General features: G+C 49.8%; 1 protein-coding gene and 1 long non-coding RNA gene across 11 annotated transcripts in view; one reads left to right on the forward strand and one right to left on the reverse strand.

The window, feature by feature from the left end:
• The window catches only part of LOC106829998 (solute carrier family 23 member 1-like), a 54,129-nt gene extending 51,322 nt beyond the window's left edge, over positions 1 to 2,807 (reverse strand). For 2 of the 8 annotated variants that reach the window (XM_044780385.2, XM_014839367.3), the window contains exon 1: positions 2,460 to 2,806. In XM_044780385.2, coding sequence (XP_044636320.2) covers positions 2,460 to 2,726 — 267 coding nt within the window. In that variant the 5' untranslated portion in view covers positions 2,727 to 2,806. Of the gene's footprint in view, positions 1 to 2,459 lie in introns of all 8 variants that reach the window. The other 6 variants (XM_070514117.1, XM_070514108.1, XM_070514106.1 and 3 more) reach the window with 5 other exon arrangements.
• On the forward strand, positions 74 to 20,734 carry LOC123290115 (uncharacterized). Of its 3 annotated transcripts, XR_011504732.1 has the most exons (5): positions 74 to 518; positions 1,356 to 1,449; positions 3,578 to 3,866; positions 14,998 to 15,186; positions 17,597 to 20,734. It is a non-coding gene; the product is annotated as an uncharacterized lncRNA (long non-coding RNA). The 3 variants fall into 3 exon arrangements; XR_011504729.1 differs by lacking the exons at positions 74 to 518; positions 1,356 to 1,449 and adding an exon at positions 2,594 to 2,732; XR_011504728.1 differs by lacking the exons at positions 14,998 to 15,186; positions 17,597 to 20,734 and having other exon boundaries at positions 3,578 to 5,720.
• Positions 20,735 to 22,672: the final 1,938 nt, after the last annotated feature.

The following is a 22,672-nucleotide window of genomic DNA, read 5'->3' on the forward strand; positions in this document are numbered from 1 at the left end:
ACGACGCCCCAAGTAAAAAAAAAATCAAAAAAAATTGTTTAGAACTTAGAGCTGGGAAAATCCTGTCTTCCTTGAGAACAGCTGGTTCTTCTCTTCTGACAGGTGTGTGTGACTTCTGGGAAGCCCGTCAGCCATGGCTGGTAGACCTGGTGACCTCATGTCACTTATGCAAAGAGATGGAACAAAAAATAAAACAAGCAGGTACACAGATCACTAAGATTCATGTGGGTCAGAGATGAATCATTAGCATAGTAAAGACATACATAGAAACAAGTGACATAGGAGCAGCCTTCTCAAACAGAGGCGGACGCTGTCCCATCCGGGAGCATATCTGAATCTAGGAGGCGCTTTTCTCCCAGAGAATCCCCTGCAGGGAGAAGTCTGCGCCTGTGACTCATGCAGCCACAGACAGAAGCTTTCAAGCCCCTTTTTGGAGGAAGAGTGGATTCTTGACACAGAATCCCTGCCAGTGAGCACTGGGATGAGAAGAGAGGCCACAGCTCTTCTTCGGCTTGGAGGTGAGTCCATCAGCTCAATAAATAGCTGTAATCTCACTGAAAGACTTGATCAAAAGAGGAGTTCTGCTGAGCCTTGGCGTTTTATAGAGCTTTACAGTTCACAAAGAGCTTCCGATGCATCCTCTCATCTGCTCCAATTTAGAGGTGGGGAGAGTGAGGCTCAGTGAGGCTCATGGCTTGTCCAAGGTCCCACTGTAAACAGGGGAAAGGAACCGTCCTGTTTTGGTGTCAAGGGCAGTCATCTGCAGGTGCGTCCCCTGTGCCTACAGCCCTCCAGCTCCCAGGACAGATGAGCAGAGCAGGAGGAGACCCTGGTGCAGGGAGAGCAGCAGTGGGAAGGGGGAGTTCCTGGGGGAGACGGATCCCTGCCCTCTGACTCCATCCGCACCCCACACAGCCTTTGTGCCCCCACCGGACCCTCTAGGTTCGTTTCCTAACATTCCCGTTCACCAGGCTCTAGCCAATCAGATCGTCCAGGTTTCTCCAAATGTGGCCTCGATGATCCCGCCTCAGAGCCTTTGCTCCCCCTGTGCTCCCCACTCAGTGCCCTGCTTCCCCTACCCACCCCCTGCTTCCAAGAGCTCAATGCCTCCTCCCCATCACCTCCCCTGACCCCGCACCCCCACGCGATCTTTCTCCCTAGTACTCCAGCACATGTTGCCTATGTTATGTAATTTACCATTTCTCCCTTGTACCAGAAGTAATTTTTGTGTACACTGTTTTCCCCTAGCTAGGCCATAAGCTGTCTTCCCTGTGATTGTATGCCCAGAAGTGTCTAGCAGAGAAACATGCATGTGAAAACCAAAAACATCTCAGAAAAGTGACTTCTTAATCCAGGTGCTGAAACTGAGGTTTTGAGGAAAATGAAGAGAAGACGCCACAGAAGAGGAGATGGATCCGGGCCCAGACCTCCCCTCCCCACTGGCCGCAGGTAAGCCCCAAGTGTGGCAAAGATCCCAGCCTTCAGAAAACAGTCTTCAACTTATTTCCCAAGACTTTTTTTTCTTTTAGTTTCATTTTGCTTCCATGAGGTAGTGGCAGAAAGGATTCTGAGGAGAAGAAAGGGGAATGTTCTCAGGGGCCTCCCACAACTTTCCAGAAGAGATGGCCAGGGCCTCTTTACCAGATGGCTGACCAGCTGTGGGCAGGGTCTGGCAGCCTGGCTCCAGGGGAGAGCTCTGGGGACCCAGCCCAGGTGCAAGGGGCAGCTGTCCCGCAGATGCCTTGGCTGGGACTCATTTGGGCAACAGCCCTGGCCTAGTGCAAAGGGGCTCTTTCTGCCTGTGGTGTGAGTGGCAAGAACAGAGGGTCTCTGCTCAGATCCCCTGTTAGTCTCAGGTGGCCAAAACAGGTGGGAGAGGTGGTGGGGCCAGGACTAGCTCACGAGCCTCTGAATGGGTCACTGTGACTCTACTCCTCTGGGTCTCAGGTTCCTCATCAGGCAAATGGGAACAGAGGTGCCTGTGGCATTGGCTTGGAGGGAAGGAAGCCAAGTACATGAAGTGCCTGGGGCATGTGGGTTGTCAGCAAACATTAGTTCTCTCTCTCTGCTTCCCTCTCTCCTTCCCTTTGCTTTGTTCAGAAAGGGCTTCTGAGCAAAGAAATTGTAACACTGAGAACTCTGGAAAACAAATATTTGGATTCAACAGAGACAAACCTAAGGTCAAAGGTAGAGCAAAGCGGCTCCTCCAGTTCTTCCTCAGTCCTTGTGGTTCATCCACAGGGTCAGCCCTGGAGAAATCTCTGCCTCTGGGGACCAGGTTGGAGGGCGGCCGCCACCCCTGTTTAATCACCTAAAATCTTGTCTAGACTGTGAGGCTTGGTCCTTAGCACTAATAAGGAATGGGGGCTTTAGGACTCCCTGCTGGCCCCTCGGGGCCTCTCTCTCCCTTTCTGCCTGCCCCCCTCTTCTCTTTCCCTCTCTCTTCTACCAGCACTCACCAGGAAGTCGGGGTGCTCACAGCTGGTCATGGCAGACTTCACGGCAACTGGAGGACTCCTGTTGGCGTCCTCCCAGGGTGAAAAAAAAGGGAAGCCGCTCCAGTAGAGAAAGATTAACTTCTCAATGCCCGCCAAAATAATAAAAGTGAGAGGCAGGCAGGGATCCCCGGCCTGGCTCTGAGGAGGGTGGGGCCTCCTGGCTCCAGCTGCAGATCTGCAACAGACTCCCGCCACCCACACCGCCCCACCCCAGCCCTCTCCAGTCATAATTTGGTAAGTTTGGGTAATTGCAGAGAAGTTGATACCCCATGACGCTAAGGAACAAATCAGGGCACAGCCTGTCAGGGTGTGGCAGGAGCTCACTTTCGGGAAGCCTAGTTCCCGGGAGCAGGAAAGGAGGGGGGTGAGGGGGAGGCTCTGGCTGAAGAGGCTTTTCAGTTTCGAAAGCTGATTTCTGGTGACTGGCTGAGCTGCGATGAAAGTACTGCAAAAGCAGCCCAACCAACATGTCCCCTGAGATGCATTAATGAAGTCATGAGGGAAAGGGTATTACTGTTGACCTGGGAGCAGCCACTAGGGCTCAAGGGTACAGCAAAGCCTCAGTGAGAGACTGAGGAAAAAATGCTTCTAATTCTTAGGTGCTTGTCTCCCTAACACCCAGAAACATCTAACAACTCAGCTTTTAGAGAGACGGGTCCAGGAAGGCATCGTCTTACCCTCATTCGGCAGAGGGCACTTGACAGGCCCTCCTCGAAAACACGAGACAAACACTATTCCACAAAGTCCCAAGAAAACCAAGTGCCAGCTACTCATGTTGGTGTCATGTTCTCGAATGGGTGGCGCTGGGTCTCAAAGTTCAAAAAACACGCAGGACACACATAGACATCATTGGAAGTTGGTCCAAGAGGGAGCACTGAGAAAAGCAACAATGAGATGCTTGACCAGGGAGAAGACAGACTTGATTTGGGCTGTGACAGAAAGCCAAGGTCGGAAGACAGTCAAAGGTCACTAAGTACCTAGCTTTACTAAATGCTTAACTATGTTGAATTGCTGCACCTTTTTTGTATTATCTTATTTAATGTTCGCTGCAAACTAGTATCCACATCCTTATTTTATAGATCAAGAAACTCAGGTGCTGATGGGGTGAGCTCTTTGCCCGAGGCTCATAGCAAATGCAGGAGCTGAGGTTCAAACCCAGACAGTCTTGTTCCACAGCCCGCGGGGCTCAAGGAGATGCTGGATGGAGACCTGCAAACCCTCTGGGTCTGGAGAACGGAAGGACAAGGCTCCAGGGAAGATGGCCCAGAGAGAGTAGACACCAAGGGGCTTGCTCAGCCTGCCCCTGAGAGGAAACGTGGGTCCTCTACAAATGGCACCCAGGGGCTCAACAGTCACTTGGAAGTGAAGGTGAGACTGCTCAGCCCCAGGAGGGCATGGACTCCTCCGTCTGTTGGGTTCCCCTGAACACACGAAATGTGCGGTTCCCTGGGCTGCACAAGGTACAAGGTGGATGGATAGCAGGTGTCACCATCCACGAGGATCTCCACAGCGAGCAGCACAGGCTTCACTGCTGCAGGAGGGCCTGGCTGGTGGGCATCAGAGCAGGGGCTGCCTGTCCTGCCCGCCACAACCCCATCCCACAGACCTGCGGGCAGGGGCAAGGGTGGGTTCTTGTTGGACTTCTCTTTTCTCTGTCACTTCTGGGGCAACAGGGAAGAAGGGACCTTCTCCAAGATGCTGCCCTCCCCACACTGAAGGTCTTGCCTTTCTTGGCTTCACCCTTCTCTCCCACCCCGCCGACTGTTTAGGTGGACAATTAACTCCCCTAGAGTGTAAGGAAAGATGCCACAGGCCTAGCTCCACAATTGAGGTAAATCACAAAGATGGTCTCCTGTTCCCACTTTGTTTGGCTGCCTGTTCACTGGGTTCCAGAACCCTCCTCACTCTTCATCTTCAAGTCCTTTCTTCTGGGCCTGACACTTTTTGTTTCACATGGTTCTCTGCACAAGTCCTTTCTGTGCTCGCCCTGTGGCCTGCAGTCACTGCTGCTGTCCGTGTAGTCCCCACCCCCTCAGCAGCTCAGATGAGGAGCCAAGCCAGCACCGCTCCTTTTCCTCCACCTTCCCCCCCTCAGAAGTGATTTCCACGGACTGTGGTCTCTCCACTCATTGCCTGGCCTGGTTTCTGCCACCATCTCTCACACTAAAGCCACTGTGGTACCCAACAAATCTCCCAACAATATTTCTGCCCCAGCTGATGGCCTCGCCCTCCTGCCCCAGCTGGAATCATCCCACCACCCCATACACACACCAGGTTCTCAATATACACCCAACACATTCACGTTAATTATTCATGACTCTGTGCTTTGAGTTACAGAAATCTAGTTCTGGTAATTAGCTCAAGAAATGAGAGGAATTTGTTTTAACAATATGGAGTCTCTCTGGGAACCAGTGATCTTTCCTCAAACACATGACGGAATTACAAATGTCCCATTCCATTGTCACACATAAACCCAAATTTGAGGCAGTTCCTCAGGCTCTAGGCACTTTGGGAGGAGAAGGGCGTTGGGCCTCTCCATATATAATGCATCACGGCCCCACTGGATGTACCATCTTTGCCTGTGGAGTAGGCTAAGCAGGAAGGCTTGACCTGGACCTTTTCTCTGCTGGGGTCAGATACATTGGCAGTTGGCTGTTGTAGGAGGGAATTTGCCAAGACATGGCCATGAGGAAAATCACGCCTGACAGCAAGCATGAAGAAGGCCACCAGAGCTTCTTGAGAGTAGGTCAAACTAAACTGTGGGTGCAGCTTTTGGTTTTGCCATTCATAATCCATTCAGCCTTCCCTCATTTTCCTCTTGGGAACCATCCTGATCCACGGCAGCCAGCCTACGTGCTTCATGCAAATTTACTCTGCCCAGTGGTTGCCCTGCAGGAGGGGGTGGGGCAGCTGGAGCACCGCAAACTCCTGGCCACAGCCTTGGTTGGATTAGCAATGGGTACAGGACCCAACTAGAGCCACTGAGGTGCAATGAGACTTCTGCCGGGACTTTGGGGAGAGAGGCATTTTCTCTTTTTCACTAAACTTGAACCTGGAGGATGCTGCTCTATAGCTGCTGGCAGTCATCTGACAACTGTATAGAGCCTGAGAAGGAAGCCGACATGGAGAACAGAGCAGAGATGGAGAGAGACTGGGTGCCAGTGATATTTGATCCCATGTATCTAGCCATATACTTCAGCTGGTAAATTCTCTTTTTGGCTTAAACCAATTTGATTTGGGTTTTCTGTCATTTGCAACCAGAACACCAATCCACAAACTTAGACTTTATCTCCAATCCTAGACAGGTTCTTCTTTTAGAATTACTTGCACAATATTTGCTAAGTTTTACCCTTCAGTAACAATGATTACTGCATTAATTAGATTCGATTACAGTAGAGCATTAAAAATAACTTACACATTTGTTCTAATGTTAACCATCTCAACATATTTTTCCACAACAGAATTGTCTAAAATGTAGCAAAAACAATACAAGAAACTGTTGGGGAACAATTTAAAGCCCATTTGTCCATAAGATGCTTCACTCAAATGAACAGTCATGCATCACATAACAACATTTTTGGTTAATGATGGGTCACATATACAATGGTGGTCCCATAAGATTAACACCATGTAGCCTAGGTGTGCAGGAGGCCATACCATCTACGTTGGTATAAGTACACTCTGTGATGTTCTCACAACGACACCGCCTAACAACGCATCTCTCAGAACATATCCTCATCGTTAAGTGACTCATGGCTCTACCTAATTTCATATACTCTTGTTCTGAAAGATCAAGAAACCAACATTAACCATGGACAGTGGGGTTTCCTAACATCTTTACACAGCCCTGGCTTGTTTCACTAAAAATTGGAGTTGTAGAATTTTAGGTTAGATTTGCAAAATTATTTACTTCAAAGTTTGATATGTACAGCTTGGAAACACTGCCTCAATGGATTGTGGCTCTTGATTTGTGACTACCTGGTCTAAATAGTCCAATACTCATGCTTAACTGAATCTCAGTTTCTAGAACAAGGGTTGGAAAACTATGACTCACAAGTCAAATCTGGCCCACAGCCTACTTTTAAAAACAGAGCTTTACTGGAACATATCCATGCTCATATCCTCTGCTGAGAAGGGGCAGCTTGGAGCATCAGTTAAATTTGGCAACCTGTCTTCCCACTTTGGAATCTGCCTGCTTATATTGGAGTAGTAGTTTTCAACCCGACTCTCTATAAGCTGGTTTCGGGTCTTGCTTCCACAGCCCCCAGGTCAGTTCCATCGCATCCAAGTCCTAGGACCCCACCTGGATATTCCTCCCTGGGCCCTTGCAGAGCACAGGCCTGACTCCAGGGCTGCTTAACAAAAACATCACAACAGGCAATTTGCCATTTATAATCTTTGTTCTCTGTTCTTATGGAACTAACTGCTTCTGCTAACCCTTCAGCTCGTCTCTGTCTCTCAGTGTCCAAGCTCTTCTATTGGACAAGCAGGGCACGGAGGGAAATTTTTACGTCCCTTATGCCCGACTTGGAATTTCTAAAAGAATGGACCCTCTTCCGGGAGAGAGAGGGACAGTTCCAAAAGCAGCAGCCAGGGGTCTGCCTCCAGGGCAGAGAGGTTTTTACCAGAACTGGCAGCCCTGGTGGCACTTGGCTGGTGTCACGGGCCATCAGACAGGGGCACCTCTACCTGAGGCAGCCAAGACCGAGGGCCCCAGTGCTCACCAAACAGTCAGGGGCTGGACTTAATGCAAACTGAATTCAGGGGAGGATTCTGAACCCACAGCAAAGCTAGAGGGAACAACGTGTAGTTCCAAGACAGCTCTTAGGAACTGAGGGCCTGTAAGTGTCTTGGTTGGCTGTGCTTCGAGGAGTGATTGACATTTCATGGGAGACTTGACCCATAAAGCCATGAACTCTCAGCCAAATGTGTGGAAGTGAGGTGTACTTGGGAAGGTCTCAGGAGACAAGGAGGAGCAGAAGCAGGAGCCCTGAGGGTCCTCCAGGATTCCAGACCCAGCTGACCCCTAACCTCTGCCATGGCAGACAGCCGAGGCCCAGGGATGGGACGGTGATTAAGGAAGAATCAGATGAGGCTGGAGATTGGGGGCAGGAGCTAGCCCACAGTTATTGCTGCCTTTAAGGCAAAGACCACAGGGAAAGCTCCCCCACTCAGTGAGACACTCAGAGGCTTCTCTGGATCCAAGAAAAGTTCTGCTGGGCCCCTGGTAGGAGAGGGGAGGAGGAGGGATGGGCACAGTGCCCAGGAGGGAGGAGAGAACTTAGCTCAGTACTCTGTGACTGCTGGCTGATCCTCAGAGACCCTGAGGAGTGTCTTACCCACAGAGCCAGGCACAGTTTGTGTTCGGTAGAGCCCAGTGTCCCCCTTCTTCGAGGGGACACAAGGACTTATTAGGAAGACACTGAGGAAGAATAACATTTTGGAAATAATAACAATGCTAGGTTCCTCAGGCAAAATATCACCGTTTATAGAGGGAGGGATTTCACCCCACAGGTAGTTGAGGGGACAATGGTGAGGGAAAAAGGAGAAGCAAGAACACTGGCTCTGCCACAATTTCTGGGGGAGAGGCAAGCAAGACGCCAACAAGATGCCAGAGAGGGACCATCTGTATGACAGGTGGCAGGGCCACAGACAACACCTCCCAGGACACTGAAGAAGCCGAATGATTCCTGGGTGCTCAAGCCAGAGTCAGAGAATCTGAGGTGGTCAAGATGGCTGATGGGCCTGAAAGGACAAGGGCCTTCTCAATGGGGACACACATGAACTGAAGAATGTGGACAAGACAGACAATAGACACCTCAGGGGACACCTGTGAGCACAGGTGACTCAGGGCCAGATGGGGCCTTCCCTAAAGCCTTGGCACCACACAACTGCTCCAGAATTTAGCCACAAACTCCAGGAAAGGGGTGAACATCCACCATCCCAGTAGAATGGAGGTTCAGCATAAAAATTAACTTACTTTGTCCACCTGCACTTTTTGATTGAACTTCCTACCTGTTGTGGATGCCTTAAGGAGAAAGGAGGGTCACCCTCTGCATCACCAGAAAATTTCTCCAGGAGCAGCAACTCTGGTTGCATGGGCCTTGGATGAAACAGATTCAGTGTTTGTCCTCCCCACATGCCACCTCCATCAAATGCTCAAATCAGGGACCAGTTATCATGGAGGGTGGCCCTTCGTTACACTATCTACAATGTTGTACTTCCACCAGTGCTGTCCTGGCACTGGGCTCCATCGCAGCTCCTCTGCTATCCAGGGGTTGACTGCAGTGGAGTCGGTGGGAGCCCAGGTCTGAGGACCCTCCCGCTCCTGCATGTCCTCCCCACTCTAGTGTAAGCACCGGCTCCTGTTAGTGAACCAGCTGCAGCTGGGTGAGGGGGGAGCCTAGGGCCGGAGACCTTCTGAGATCTATGCTATAGACTGAATGTGTGTGTCCCACCAGATTCATATGTTAAATCCTAATGCCCAATGTGATGCTATTTGGAGGTGGGGCCTTTGGGAGGTGATTAGGTCATGAGGGTGGAGCCCTCCTAAGTGGAATTAATACCCTTACAAAAGAGACCCCCGAGAGCTCCCTCGCTCCTTCTGCCATATGAGGAAACAGCAAGAAAGTCTATGAACCAGGAAACAGGTCCTCACCAGACAGTGAACCTGCCAACACCTTAATCTTGGACTTCTGAGCCTCCAGAACTGTGAGAAATAAATGTTTACTGTTAAAGCCACTTGACCCAAGGCATTTTTATCATAACAGTACAAACAGATTAAGACAATCTAGAATGTGTGGAATTCTGCTTGACTAGCTTTATAAGAAATGAATAATGGTTTTGGCCTCTGCTCTTTTGTTTGCTCAATTCCTCTCAATAGGAGTGTGACCTAAATACTTCTTGCACGCAGTATCCATCTTCTCTTTGATCACTTTTAACAGGGTGAGAGGCAATGGAGCTTGGGCTACATATTAAGGACGCTTCTCCTCAGGAGCACACAAGGTGGCCATCATGGGTAGTTTCTCAGCTCTGACCAAGACCCACGTGTCCTCAGGCCTTTACTGAAGGCCAGCCTGACAAGACGTTCAAAGGTTAACTCAGGGTCCACTAGTGTAAACATCCCTTCCCCCTTTATTGCCTCCACCTTCTTGCAGAGAAATGTCCTCTCTGGGAAGTAGGATTCTAGATTATGAAAGCTGGAGGGAACTGGAGAGGACACTAAGGCCCAGAGAAGGAGGACAGCTGCTCGCTCCACGCTCCTCCTCTCAGTGAATGACACCGACATCCACCAAATGCCCAAGCTGGAGCTTGGTCCACCACATGCAGTCCTTCCCAAGCTCTGCCAAGTTCACCTCCTAAATATATCTCGTGTGTCCAGTTCTCTCTAATAGTAGCAAATCTATTAACTTCATCTAAGCCAACGTCATTGCTCCTCTTTCAGTTCTGCATCAGCTTCCTTAGGATTGTATGCACAGCAGTCTGGATAAACTCTTAAACATAAGTCTAGTCATGTCATTGTACTTTTTAAAACCCTTCCAGATTCAACCATGCCCGGAGGACACAGTAAAACTAATCCTTAGTAAGGCCTACAATGTCCTTCACGGTTTGGTTCCTCTGAGCCCCAGTGTTCACCACTCCCCATCACACAGTGTCTGGCACACACAGTAGGACTCCAGGAATAGCAGGAAGATTGAATCAAACTATCCAAGCTCATTCAGCATGTCTCAGTCATGAACTTGTGACTCTGAACTCTTGGGCCAGGTCTTTGTGCAGAAAGAGGTGGACTTCAATACCTTCCCTTCCACTGTCTAAGATTCTGCCCACAAAACAACAGGGGATGTCTAGAGAGTGCAGGGTGGGTTCTGGCCTCCTCTGCCTGAGCCCAGGGTTGACAACACAAGGCTCACCCCTTGCTGGTCAGATCCCGAAGGCAGAAGATGCTGCTGTCATTGCCACACGGGGCACACGGAGAGGCACGAGGGTCAGACAGGAGGAAGAGGGAGCAAGGGGAAAGCACTGGCAAAAGCATTTACTGGGGTTTCTGCAGGGAGGGATGAGCAACGCAGGGTAAGTAGCTGGCCAGGCTGAGGACTGGTGAGTTTGAACAATTCTGGAAGGCTCTGGGGCTTAGCTGTGCCCCTAGTTGTCAGGTATGCAGCGCTGGGATGATCAGGGCAGGGGGACAGTGACTTGGCCAGATAAAGGAGGTAGTTGAAGGTATGAGCTCTGGATTGGTTGGTTTGCGTGGAATAGGCACCCTCACAGGGAAGTAATTTGCTCCCTCTGGGAACTGGCCAGCCCTGGGAGAAGGCTTCTTCCCCTGGTCAGCAAGCCCCAAATGCCAGAGCACCAGGAATCCAGAAAATAAGAAAATATCGTTAACGCAAGGCTCGGTAGAGAGGGTTTGAGTTTCTCACGAGCTCACTGCTCTCCAGAGCAGCTACTCAGGGGCCTTCCCTTTGCCATCATCCCTTTTGCAAGGACCTCAAAAGTCCCTTCTTCCAAAAAAGGAGTCCATGGAAAAAGGCAAAGGAAGACTTCTGGGAGAAAGAAGTGAGTGTTAAATAAAACCTTTCTTCACAATTGGTTCTAAATAAGCTTTGCAGCTTGGCAGAAAAAAGAAACATCAGAGCTGAGAAAGAAGGGAGAGAGGGTGCCAGAGATCTCAGAGGAAAGTGGGTGCAAATAGCTTAGCGCTCAGGAGGGTCACTTGGCTTTTGGTCTGGGGATCAACGGGACCATCGCAAAGGCCCGTCCTCACTGACATCTCCTTCCCTCCCTTAGATCTGCTCTGCGTTGAATCGAGGTGTGCAGAAGGCTGGGAAGGGGGATACAGCTGCAAGTATTAAAGCAGCAGCACAGTCAGGCTTGGAAACTTGGGTTTGTGGAGAGGGAAGATAGCGAGGATTGCACAAACAGCCCTGCAAACTATGAACAGCAGAGGGGGCAGTGCACGGGAGAACTTCCGGTCAGGGCAACTGAAAAGTGAGGGGGACAGAACCTTCCCACGCTGAACTCGGAGGTCTAGTCAGTCCAGTGTCCCATGGAAGTTTCTTTGAAGGAAACTTGTGCACGTCTGCTTAAGTTTACACACCCTCTTGATATGTCTTGTTTTTGGTTTGGGTTTCTTTTCTTTCCCAGGGTATTGAAAGTGCTAGACTTAGACCTTTATCTGCTCTGCATCTGATGTTCTGGAGAGTTCTGAAAGCCCCTCGGCTGCTGCAGGAGATGTGAATGAATTTCCTGGGCAAGTCCACTCTCTGGACCAACAGTCTAAAGAATTTTGGGGGTTTTCTCAGAATCCTAAGACCGAGTCTGAGAGCCCTGGGCCACCAGGTCAAGCACACTTCTTCTAAGACAGCCTGGTAAAAGTGACTTCACTGGCCAGGACACCCTCATTGGCCAGAGGGGATTCAGTGGGTGCTGTGCGTGAGTGTTGGGAGGGTGGGGAAGCGGGAGAAGGATAAACTTGAAATGGTGGGGCGGGGCAGGTGGAAATCCAAGGGCATCATTAATATTAGGTATTTTTTTGTGGTCATGTTAACTTTTAGGCTTAAAGCACACTCCCTAAGTAGAAGTGATGGCTTAGGAGCCTTGGGAATTAGAAGTAACTGTCTTGGCATAAAATGATCAAGTCACAAGCAGAAGCATAGGAAGAAGCCAGGACCCAGGCCAGGACAACCTGACTGAGCTGTGACTCAGGTCTCATCTTCCCTCCTGTCTCGGAAGTGGCAGCCACCATCCTTCATACAGTGTCCCTCCCCTGGCGAAGTCCTGACCCCGTTACCTCCTGAACCCAAAGTCAGTTGCTGTAATGCAACAGAGCATCCTCCTTCTGAGCAGTGAAGGATGAGCAGCCAGCACTCAGAGCTGTCACTAAGCCTCCAATAATTAGCTTAAAATGTGCTCCCAGACCGATCACCACTCTGGGAATCCAGATAGGACACCTTAGAGAATAAAGGAGATGACTCGAATCTGAGAAAAATGATTTTTGAAGGGAAGAAAATAATGTCCTGTGGGGAGGGCTGCCATTTATGCTGGATCTTGTTCAACCTGGGACGGCTTCATGGAGGAAGGAGCCTGGAGGGAATAGGAGGGAGGCTGTGAACTGAAAGAACTGGAGGTGGGGTGGTGCTGAGGGCTCAGAGAGGTTAAACTCTGCTCTCTCTGCTGGATCCCCCCATGAGTCCCCACTGAAGTGGCTCAGGTTGCCATTCAAAGGATGGTTCTGTGGGGTGAAACCTGTCGTGGTCCAGTGGGTGGCACTTTTGTTGATTTTACTCTTGATGACACACTTTCTCCCACAATCGTTTCCTGGCATAGAGACAGGGGAGGTGCTTCACTGACCTGCAGGCCTGGCCAATGGAAGATGAAACTGATCTACGTGCCAGTTTGGGGGTGATGGGAGCTGTAGAATGACTTCAGTGGGATCATTTGGGATGTTCTGTACTAGAATCACTCCTGGGGTTTTCTGCAGAGAAATATGTTTTCTGCAACTTTGGAGGCTTGTTCTTTTTGGCATTAGTTCTCTTAATTCTGGCCAGCCCCTCTGAGTTACTCCAAACAGCCCCAGTGTCCAGGCTGCTGCCCTTTCCCTTTCAGCTCCCACATCATTAAGATAGGCTCAGGCCACTCTTTGGGCTCTGGGGTGACCTTCTTGGTGCTGAGTGGGATGTCAGCTAACAGGCAGTGCAGCGTTGGCCTGACCTTGGGGGGCGGTGCTGCAGTCTGGAGCCCCCGAGGGTGAGCGTGCAGCACAGCAACACGTTGTGGGCTCCCCTCCATGCAAGTGAGCCATGTGTGGGGCTTTGCCCTCAGCTCTCTCAGTTTTTGTCCCAGTCACTCCTCAGGATGGCTTCCACAGAGCAGTGAGTGCCTCTGTCTCAGTAGTGCCATCATCCATTCTTCGCCGTGTCGTTCCTTTGGGAGAAGGTGCCAAGGAGCAGCTCTGCAGCTGCCTGTGCTATGGAAGTACCTTGGATCTGTGAAGCTGAAAGCCCTAAAGTGTGGGCACACTGAGCACACACCGGCCCGTGCTGACCATGTGGGTGGATGGGCCCAGGGAAGGGAGGGGAACTGGGCCTCAGCACTCCTTCTTGGAAGAGGTCATCCCCACCTCCAAGCTCAGAGGTTTGAGAGGATGCTGCATGTATGACAGGAAGCACTGGGGCTGGGGGAGTCCTGGCTGCAGGAAACAGCTTCAAGCAGAGAGTTCTGTCACAGAGCTTCCCTCCACCCTAACCTTACCACCGAGGTCAAGTGGGGTTGCTGCATGGTGAACAGCACACGAAGACTATAACCCTTGACTGGGCCCCCAACCAGCATTCTCCAGGCTGACCCACACAATTCCCTCCCTGTTCCCTAGTTGGGGCATAGGGAGGGGCCTCCTTTGGTTTATTGCCTTGCAGCCTGCCAGAGCTTGTGTGATAGAGAACAAGGGTAGCAGTGATGCCCAGTGGAGAAATAGACACCAGCTCTCCTCTCCCTAGAGACAGGCATTCACTCTCCCTCTGCTTCGCCAGAATTCTGAACAGATCCCATCTTCCTGGGCCTGGGCTTGAGTGCTGTCCACGGTTCTGACATCCTAGGGTTGGGGGAAGGACAAGCTGGACTGGAGAGCAATGGATGAGCCTGACATCTGACGTCTGCTGTCTCAGGGGCCTCAGGGCCACAGTTCACACAGTCGCCAATCACACGTGACTTCCCAGCCCTCTAATGCTGTTTTCCTGAGCCCAGCTCCAAGTCTTGGCCTTTGTCAAAGTCTTCTTCTGCAAGTCCATCCTGCAAGGAGAAGGCAAGGAGAGAAAAGATATTGTTCTCAATCTACAAAGCCGTATCAACTTATATCAGAAATCTAAAACAGAACTTTAGCTTCGAGGCTTAGTTCCAGCCCATGTATTAATGAGCATTCCTTCCTTCTTGGGTCCTCCGAGTCTCCCAGCCACCGACCATTCCACACTTTACAGAGCACTTAATATCACTTAGTATGTTTTGAGTATCATGCCAGGTGATGAGTACATCCTAGGAGCAAGAACAGACACACAGGCCCCTGCCCTCATGGAACTCATCATCTAGCATGGGAGACAGACGTTAATCAAGACTTATACAGATTAATATATAATTTCAACTGTGATCAGTGCTATGGAGGCGAGATGAATGCTGCTGCAAGACTTTATTACAAGAGAATTTCATGTAGTCAAAGAAGTCAGAAAGACCTTCCCTGGGAAAATGATGACTGTGATCTGATATATTTTGATGAGTTGAGAATGTTTTAGGCAGAAGAAGCAGCTTGTGTGAAGGCCCTGGGGCAGGAGAGAGGCTGGAATGCTTGAGGAACTAAAAGAAGACTGGAGTACAGGGAATGAGGAGGAGAGTGATGCAAGCTGAGGCAGGAGAAGGGGGCAGGGGCCAGACATGCAAGGCCTTGTGGGCCATGTTAAGAGTTTTATCTTTCATCTGAAGAGCAATGGGAAGTCACTGATATGTTTTTTTATAGAGAGGTGGCATGAACAACTTTCGATTCCAAAAAGATCACTCTGGGTGCTGTGTGGAGAATGGACTGGGAAGGGGAAGAATGGATATGGTGAAACCATGTTGGAGGAGTCCGGGTGCTGAAAGATGATGGCTCAGACCAGAGTGACAGTGAAGATGGACAGAACTCAAGGAAATGAAGAGATACTACTAGGTAAGTCAACAGAACTTGACAATGGAGGGGCATGAGGGTGGGGTAAGGGAGAAGGAAGTATTAGGGGTGACTTGGGGTTTCTGGACTGCTTGATGTGATGGAAGGTGAGGACTTTTATTGAATTGGGGAAAACTGGAAGGGACCAGGTTTGCAGTGGAAGAGCAGGAGTGCAGTCATCGAGTTCAAGGTGACTTTGAGACGCCCAAGTGGAGATGTCGAGGAGGCAGACCTACATACAGAGGACCACCCAGCAGGGGGCTGGAGGTATCAGTTTCGAGATTCAACTCTATAAATGGTATCTGAAGTCATAGACATGATAACAAGCCCAGGGAGAGAGTGCAGAATGAGGAGTGGACACGAGACCACTGACACAACAGGGCTCAGGGTGCTGCCCCGAGGGTGCACACATCAGTCCATTAACAGCAGCTGGAAGGAAGGGAGAGCCCCTTTGGCTGCTGCCAAGACTAGAGGTCCAGTTGCTATGATCCCATCTGATTCAAGGATTGTGGGATCAGATCCCTGCAAGCAGAGAGAGAACATGGAGACTAGCGGCTGACCCAATGGTGTAGTGGTTAAGTTCAGCATGCTCAGCTTAGGCTGCCTGGTTCATATGTTTGGATCCTGGGCGTGGACCTACACCACTCATCAAGCCATGCTATGGTGGTGTCCACATACAAAATGGAGGATGGGGGCCCACCTGGTGGCGCAGCAGTTCAGTATGCACTCTGCGTCAGCGGCCCAGGTTTCGCTGGTTCAGATCCTCGGTGCAGACATGGCACCACTTGGCAAGCCATGCTGTGGCAGGTATCCCACATATAAAGTAGAGGAAGATGGGCACGGATGTTAGCTCAGGGCCAGTCTTCTTCAAAACAAAATGGAGAACTACGGGCACAAATATTAGCTCAGGGCCACTCTTCCTCAAGCAAGAATAGGAAGATTGGCAACAGGTGTTAGCTCAGGACCAATCTTCCTCACCAAAAAAATAAATAAATAAAAGCGGAGACCAGAGAGAAGGATGCTGTTGCTGCGGGGACATGACCCTGTGGAGCTAGACCTTGCTTCCTTCTGTCCCTCCCTCTGTGGTAGAGCAGCCCCAGGCTGGGGCTCCCTCCTGTTAGGGCAGAATCCCACTGGGCCCTGACCTGACTGTGGGGAGAGGTGGGATTGGGCAACCTCCTTATTCCCTTCCTGTGCTGAAGTTCACACTCTTGGCAGGCAGAGCAGTGGGTCTTGTGGGGCCCTCATGCCCATGCAGGAGGGAGGGAAGCTAACGATCCATGCCCGGCTCCCAAGTGCTTCTCCCAGGACCAGGCCCCTTCTCTCCACCCTCCAGGTACTACCCGGGGAGGTGGCCCCACACAGGAGGAGGAGCCGACTTCTCTGGCCTGGTGCTGGGGAGGCACTTGCAGCTTATGGACAAGGCTGACCTGGGGACATGGAGCCACCTTCCTGCCCCACTCTGTGCCCCAATAACTGGGGCTTTCAGAGGTAATATTCTTAAGATGGACCACGCCCTGATCTCTAGGGCCCCCAAGACCTGAGCAGCTGGCCAGGGGGCAGTGTGGGTCACCCAGAGGCCAGGTTAACAATTTGGCTTCATTGATTCAGGCTGGAAGGAGTAGGAGGAGGGCACTGGATGTAGCCAGACATGAGATTCAGGACCAGTTTCTTGCCCCCAGATTTTTCCAGTACCTTACAGCCCTACAGCCCAGCTGCTCCTTGTCAGAGGCCAGGGCCCCCACACAGTGTCCCTAACACACACTCAGCCTTCCCACTGAGGTTGGCTTCACTCCCTGGAGCAGCCTCCTGGCCTCCCCCACTCATGTTCTGCCCCAGCAACCTCGCTGCTCCCTTCCCTGCAGCCAGCTTCCCAGCGGGCATTGGGCCTTGAACAGAGATCACAGACAGCAGGCCCCACCTCATTGCTCATCCCTGAAACTTCTCTTTCTCCCTTTTACGCCCAACAATGGGTTACCCGGACTTCACTTGCCTCAATAACAGTAAGACAATGTGCACAGACCTCGCTCCCACAGCCAATTGATGCCTTTAATTCGATGGTAAGACAGCTTCATGGTGATGGTGTGTGCAGGGGAGGAGGAATGTACGACTGGAAAATGGCTGGAATAGGTACCCGACTCTGCCCTTAGTGGCACTTATCATCTACTAGGAGGGGCTGGGAAAAGCAGTGAAAGGACATGTCACAAGAGAAAGTGCCCATCCCCTAGACCAGCGAAGACTAGGGGAGGAGCCCCACACTCTCCTAGGGGTAAGAGGCAGCATTTGTGTCTGAAGAGCAGGACGGCGAGTAGATGCACAGTCGGGGAGCAGCCCCTCTCAACCCAGCCCCAGCTCTACTCCATCCTCATCCAGATGACTCACATTCCCTTCCTTCCTTCCTCTTTCTTTGCAGCAGTTCCAGGGATGCCTCCTCAGGCCAACAGGCAGGCCAGAGTCTCCCCCAACAGAACCTGCACCAACCAACAAGCAGCCACCTGCTCCAGGAGCTGAGGGGCCCGCCCCTGCTGATCACGCCTCAGAAAATACTCATCCCCAAGAGCCGCCTGCATCTGAGCTCCCCTGGGAGAGCTGGGAGGAGCAGCAGCAAGATGCCCATCTCCCTGGGCTCCTGCCGTGCTCCTCCGAGCACAGCAGAGGTGTCCTGGAGCACGCTGCCCTCGTGGGAGTCATCCCAACCCCAGCGCCTGTGGTGAGCATGGCATGGCAGGAAAGGGGAACTGTCACCAACTCACAGCCATCTGTCCTGTCTTCTCCATCCTCCCTAGGACCCCATCCCGACCTTTTCTAGTGTGGACTGGAAAGCCCAGGCCAGGATTCTAACTGCAAGCTCAGCCCCTGTCAGCGGTTCTCACTGTGTCCTCAGAAAGATCTTTCTAACTCACGACATCCTGTTTCTTATCACTGTGTCATCAGAAAGGTCTTTCTAACTCACCATATCCTGTTTCTTAAGGAAACTGGACTTAGGAAGGAAGAGAATGTCCTGAGAAGCAAGAATAATGAGGAATGGGATGACTCTCTGTCCCTATAAGTCTTTAGGAAGAGGACAGGCTGCCTGCCATTGAATAGGAGCACCTGGGGACAGCACAACTCTGAGGACAGCCCACTCATAATATTTGCAGGTCCCAGGGCACAAGCACACATGGAGGCCTACCTACCTTGCATCCTTACTGAAAGGTTATAAGTCAAGTTAGCAAACTGTGACATAAGTATGTTCTATCATCCTGCCCTGACAAGCGTGCCCTCAAAGCAACCTGCTAGCCGGCTGGCATTTAGAATTCCCTGACTCCTTGGATTCTGTGCTCAAATGCAGTGGCACAGGGAGAGCAGGTCACAGCTCACAGCCTGGTCCCCTGCTTTCCTCACCCTTGGCTCCACCCCACACCACAAGAGCCTTCAGTGCATGCGAGTGGACAGCCAGTCTGCACACCCAAGCTCTGTCCACCCCTCCTCCATGAACATCCGCCCTTGGCCACTCCTTGGCTGGGCCTAGGGGTGCACACCTGGGGAAACGGCCTGCACAGGCTCTGCAAGTGACCATTTGGGCAGGAAGGCGAGGGTGTTGGAATGAGAGTGTGGTCCTGGAAAGAGGGCTGTGGCTCCAGGTCAGCATGTCCCCTTGGCCCCACAAACTCCTTGCCCCATGGTGGGATGGCATACCCAGAAGAGGAGTAGAACAGACCCCTCTATCTAGGCCTAAGTGTGGTCATAGACAGGGCACCTCAGCCACTCACTCTGTCTTCTACTGAGAAGTGATCAGAAGGTGGCCCTTTGAGCCTTGGAAATGGTGCTGTCACGTTGCCCTGTCCACGTTCTCCCTCTCACTCCTGTTCTCCAATGCTCTATCAGTCAGGCCCCCACCAGGAAACAGATGGTACAATCAGTTTAGATCATTTTCAAAGGTGGAGATGGAATATAAGGCAACCACAATGGATATGTAGTAACCCAGAGGTAGTAAGAGTGAAGGAGACATTTCCACCTTTAGGCCCAAGGACTAGGGGAGGTAAGATGTACTGGAACCCAGGAGACATGTTGAGAAAGATGATTTGTGAAGTGCAGGGACCTTGGCTCAGGGATACAACCAAGCCAAGGTGCCTCCCGGGTAGGGAGCCAGGAGACTAATGATCATGGCCTCACTCTCCTTTCTCCCTCTACTTTCTTACTGGTGTTCCACATGGGCCAAACTCAACCAAGGCCAGAGGGCACAGGACACTGAGGTAGCCTATGGAGGTCAGCCTCCTGGGGCTGAGCATAGGATAGAGAGGGGTGAAGGTGGGTCTGGAAGGGAAACGGAAAATACCCAGCACAGACACTAAATAATGACTCAGATAGAAATGATCAGTAACAGGAGATGAAAGGTGGGTATTTATGAACAGAGTGTGCTCTCATGATCAATTAAAACTGAAGTCTTGATAAGAACGTGTATGTTCAATGCTGTGCACCACAGTTATTGGGCATAACTGGCATGAGGTTCCCATTGATGATGCTTGCCCAGGGTTTCCCAACTCCGAAAGGTCAAGAATCTGCCCAAAGGCACCCAGCTATGTGTAAGACTCAGACTAAATCCAGGTCTACCTCCCAGCCCACAGCTTTTCCCACACCCCTCTCTAGTACTGACAAGTGAAGTCTACAAACACAGCAGGGAGCAGAACAGGTTGGGGGGAAATGGAACCAGGTTTCATGCATGTTGCATGTGAAAGGACAGTGGACATCTGCATCGAAATAGCCAGCCAGCAGCTGGAAATGCAGGACAATACCCATAGAGAAGACTTGCTTACATGCTCCCTATGCTTGAGCACCAGACTCAGAACAGTCCTTTCAAGAGAAGCTGGCTCAGGAAGAATGTGGCTTCCTGACCGGATGTCCACACGAAGGCCAGGAAGCCACATTCCAAGAAAGAGCATCCACCATTTCCTTTTCACACCTACTTGCTCAACCCGCTGAAGACTCCCCTACACATCCTGTGCCTTTGCCCTACTGTCAGCACACTGAGAAGGCTACTGCCCTTTCCTTAGTTCATCTAAAACCCAATCATGAGCAGTATACGCCTATAATGACCAGATTGAAAATGAGACATCATAAAACTTAGATGGGAAAATGAGAAGAAAATTAAAGGCATGATGCAAACCAGCAGCGATATTGGATACTGTAACAGAAATCCCACACAATTCTTCCCTGAAATGTCATCTGATCTGAGCATATGCACCAGTGAGAAATGAATTTTCCTGAAACTCTGACATGAAGCCTGCTCCAGGGAGCAGTTCTCAGTCTGTGACTTAGCTCAGCCCCCACCAATGAACACCTGCTAGGCTCATCTTGAACTGTTTGATCTGAGTGGGAAATGTGGCAGCATTCTCATCATTACTGGCAGAATACTTTTTTTATTTATTATTTTCTTTAGATCATAATAGTTTATAACATTGTGAAATTCCAGTTGTACATTATTCTTTGTCACTCACCATATACATGTGCCACTTTACTCCTTATGCCCCAACCTCCTTCCCCTCTGGAAACCATTAAACTGTTCTCTTTGTCCATGTGTTTGATTACGTTCGACATATGAGTGAAATCATGCAGTGTTTTTCTTTCTCTGGCTTATTTTGCTTAACATAATACCCTCAAGGTCCATCCATGTTGTTGCAAATGGGATGATTTGGTCTTTTTTTTTTTTTTTTTTTGAGGAAGATTAGCCCTGAGCTAACATCCGCTGCCACTCCTCCTCTTTTTTGCTGAGGAAGACTAGCCCTCAGCTAACGTCTGTGCCCATCTTCCTCCACTTTATATGTGGGACGCCTGCCACAGCATGGCTTGACAAGTGGTGCATAGGTCCACACCCGAGAGCCAAACCGGCGAATCCCGGGCCGGCAAAGCAGAACGTGCGAACTTAACTGCTGTGCCTTAGAGCTGACCCCAATTTGATGTTTTTATGGCTGAGTAGTATTACATTGTGTATATATACCACACCTTCTTTATCCATTCATCAGTTGATGGGCACTTGGGTTTCTTCCACCCAACTTGGGTTGCTTGGCTATTGCAAATAACACTGCAGTGAACACAGGGGTGCATAAGTCTCTTTTGACTGTTGATTTCAAGTTCTTTGGATAAATACCCAGTTGTGGGATAGCTGGGTCATATGGTATTCCTATTTTTAATTTTTTGAGAAATCTCCATGCTATTTTCCATAGTGGCTGGACCAGTTTGCATTCCCACAGGCAGGGTATGAGGTTTCCCTTTTCTCCACATCCTTTCCAACATTTGTTCCTTTTTGTTTTGGTAATTATAGCCATTCTGACAGGTATAAAGTGATATCTCCCTGTAGATTTGATTTGCATTTCCCTGAAAATTAGTCATGTTGAATATCTTTTCATGTGCCTGTTGGCCATCTGTGTATCTTCTTTGGAAAAATGTCTGCTCATACCCTCTGCCCATTATGTGATTGGGGTGTTTTTGTTGTTGTTGAGTTGTATGAGTTCTTTATATACTTTGGAGATTAACCCCTTGTTAGATATATTATTTTCAAATATTTTCTCCCAGTTAGTAGGTTGCATTTTCATTTTGTTCCTGGTTTCTGTTGCCTTGCAGAAGCGCTTTACTCTGATGTAGTCCCATTTGTTGATTTGTTTCTTGATTCCCTTGCCTGAGTAGACATAGTATTCAAAAAGATCCTTCTAAGACCGATGCTAAAGAGAGTACTGCCTATATTTCTTCTAGGAGTTTTATGGTTTCAGGTCTTACCTTCAAGTCTTCATCTCATTTTCAGTAAATTTTTTAGTATGGCAAAAGCTGATGGTCTACTTTCATTCTTTTGCATTTGGCTGTCCAGTTTCCCAACATCGTTTATTGAACAGACATTCCTTTCTCCACTGTATGTTCTTGGCTCCTTTGTTGAAGATTAGCTGACCATACATGTGTGATTTTATTTCTGGACTTTTAATTCAGTTCCATTGATTTGTGTGTCTGTTTTGTACCTGTATGATGCTGTTTTGATTACTATAGCTTTTTAGTGGATTTTGAAGTCAAAGATTGTGACTCCTTCAGCTTTGTTCTTTTTTCTCAGGACGCTTTGGCTACTCAGGGTCTTTTGTCACCTGATATAAATTTTAGGATTCTTTGTTCTATTTCCATGAAGAGTGTCACTGGAATTCCAAAAGGGGTTGCATTGAATCTTTAGATTGCTTTAGGTGGTATGGACATTCTAACTATGTCCATTCTATAAATCCATGTGCATGGACTATCTTTCCATTTCCTTATGTCTTCATCGATTTCTTTCAATAATGTCTTGTAGTTTTCAGTGTATAGGTCTTTTATCTCCCTGGTTAAATTTATTCCTAGATGTTTTATTCTTTATGTTGTGATTGTAAATGGAACTGTATTCTTGAGTTCTCTTTCTGTAATGTTGTTATTAGAGTATAGAAATGCAACTGATTTTTTTAAGTTGATTTTGTACCCTGCAACTTTTCTGTAGTTGTTG

This window comes from Equus asinus, chromosome 1, assembly GCF_041296235.1.
Source record: "Equus asinus isolate D_3611 breed Donkey chromosome 1, EquAss-T2T_v2, whole genome shotgun sequence".
NCBI classification, from domain to species: Eukaryota; Metazoa; Chordata; class Mammalia; order Perissodactyla; family Equidae; genus Equus; species Equus asinus.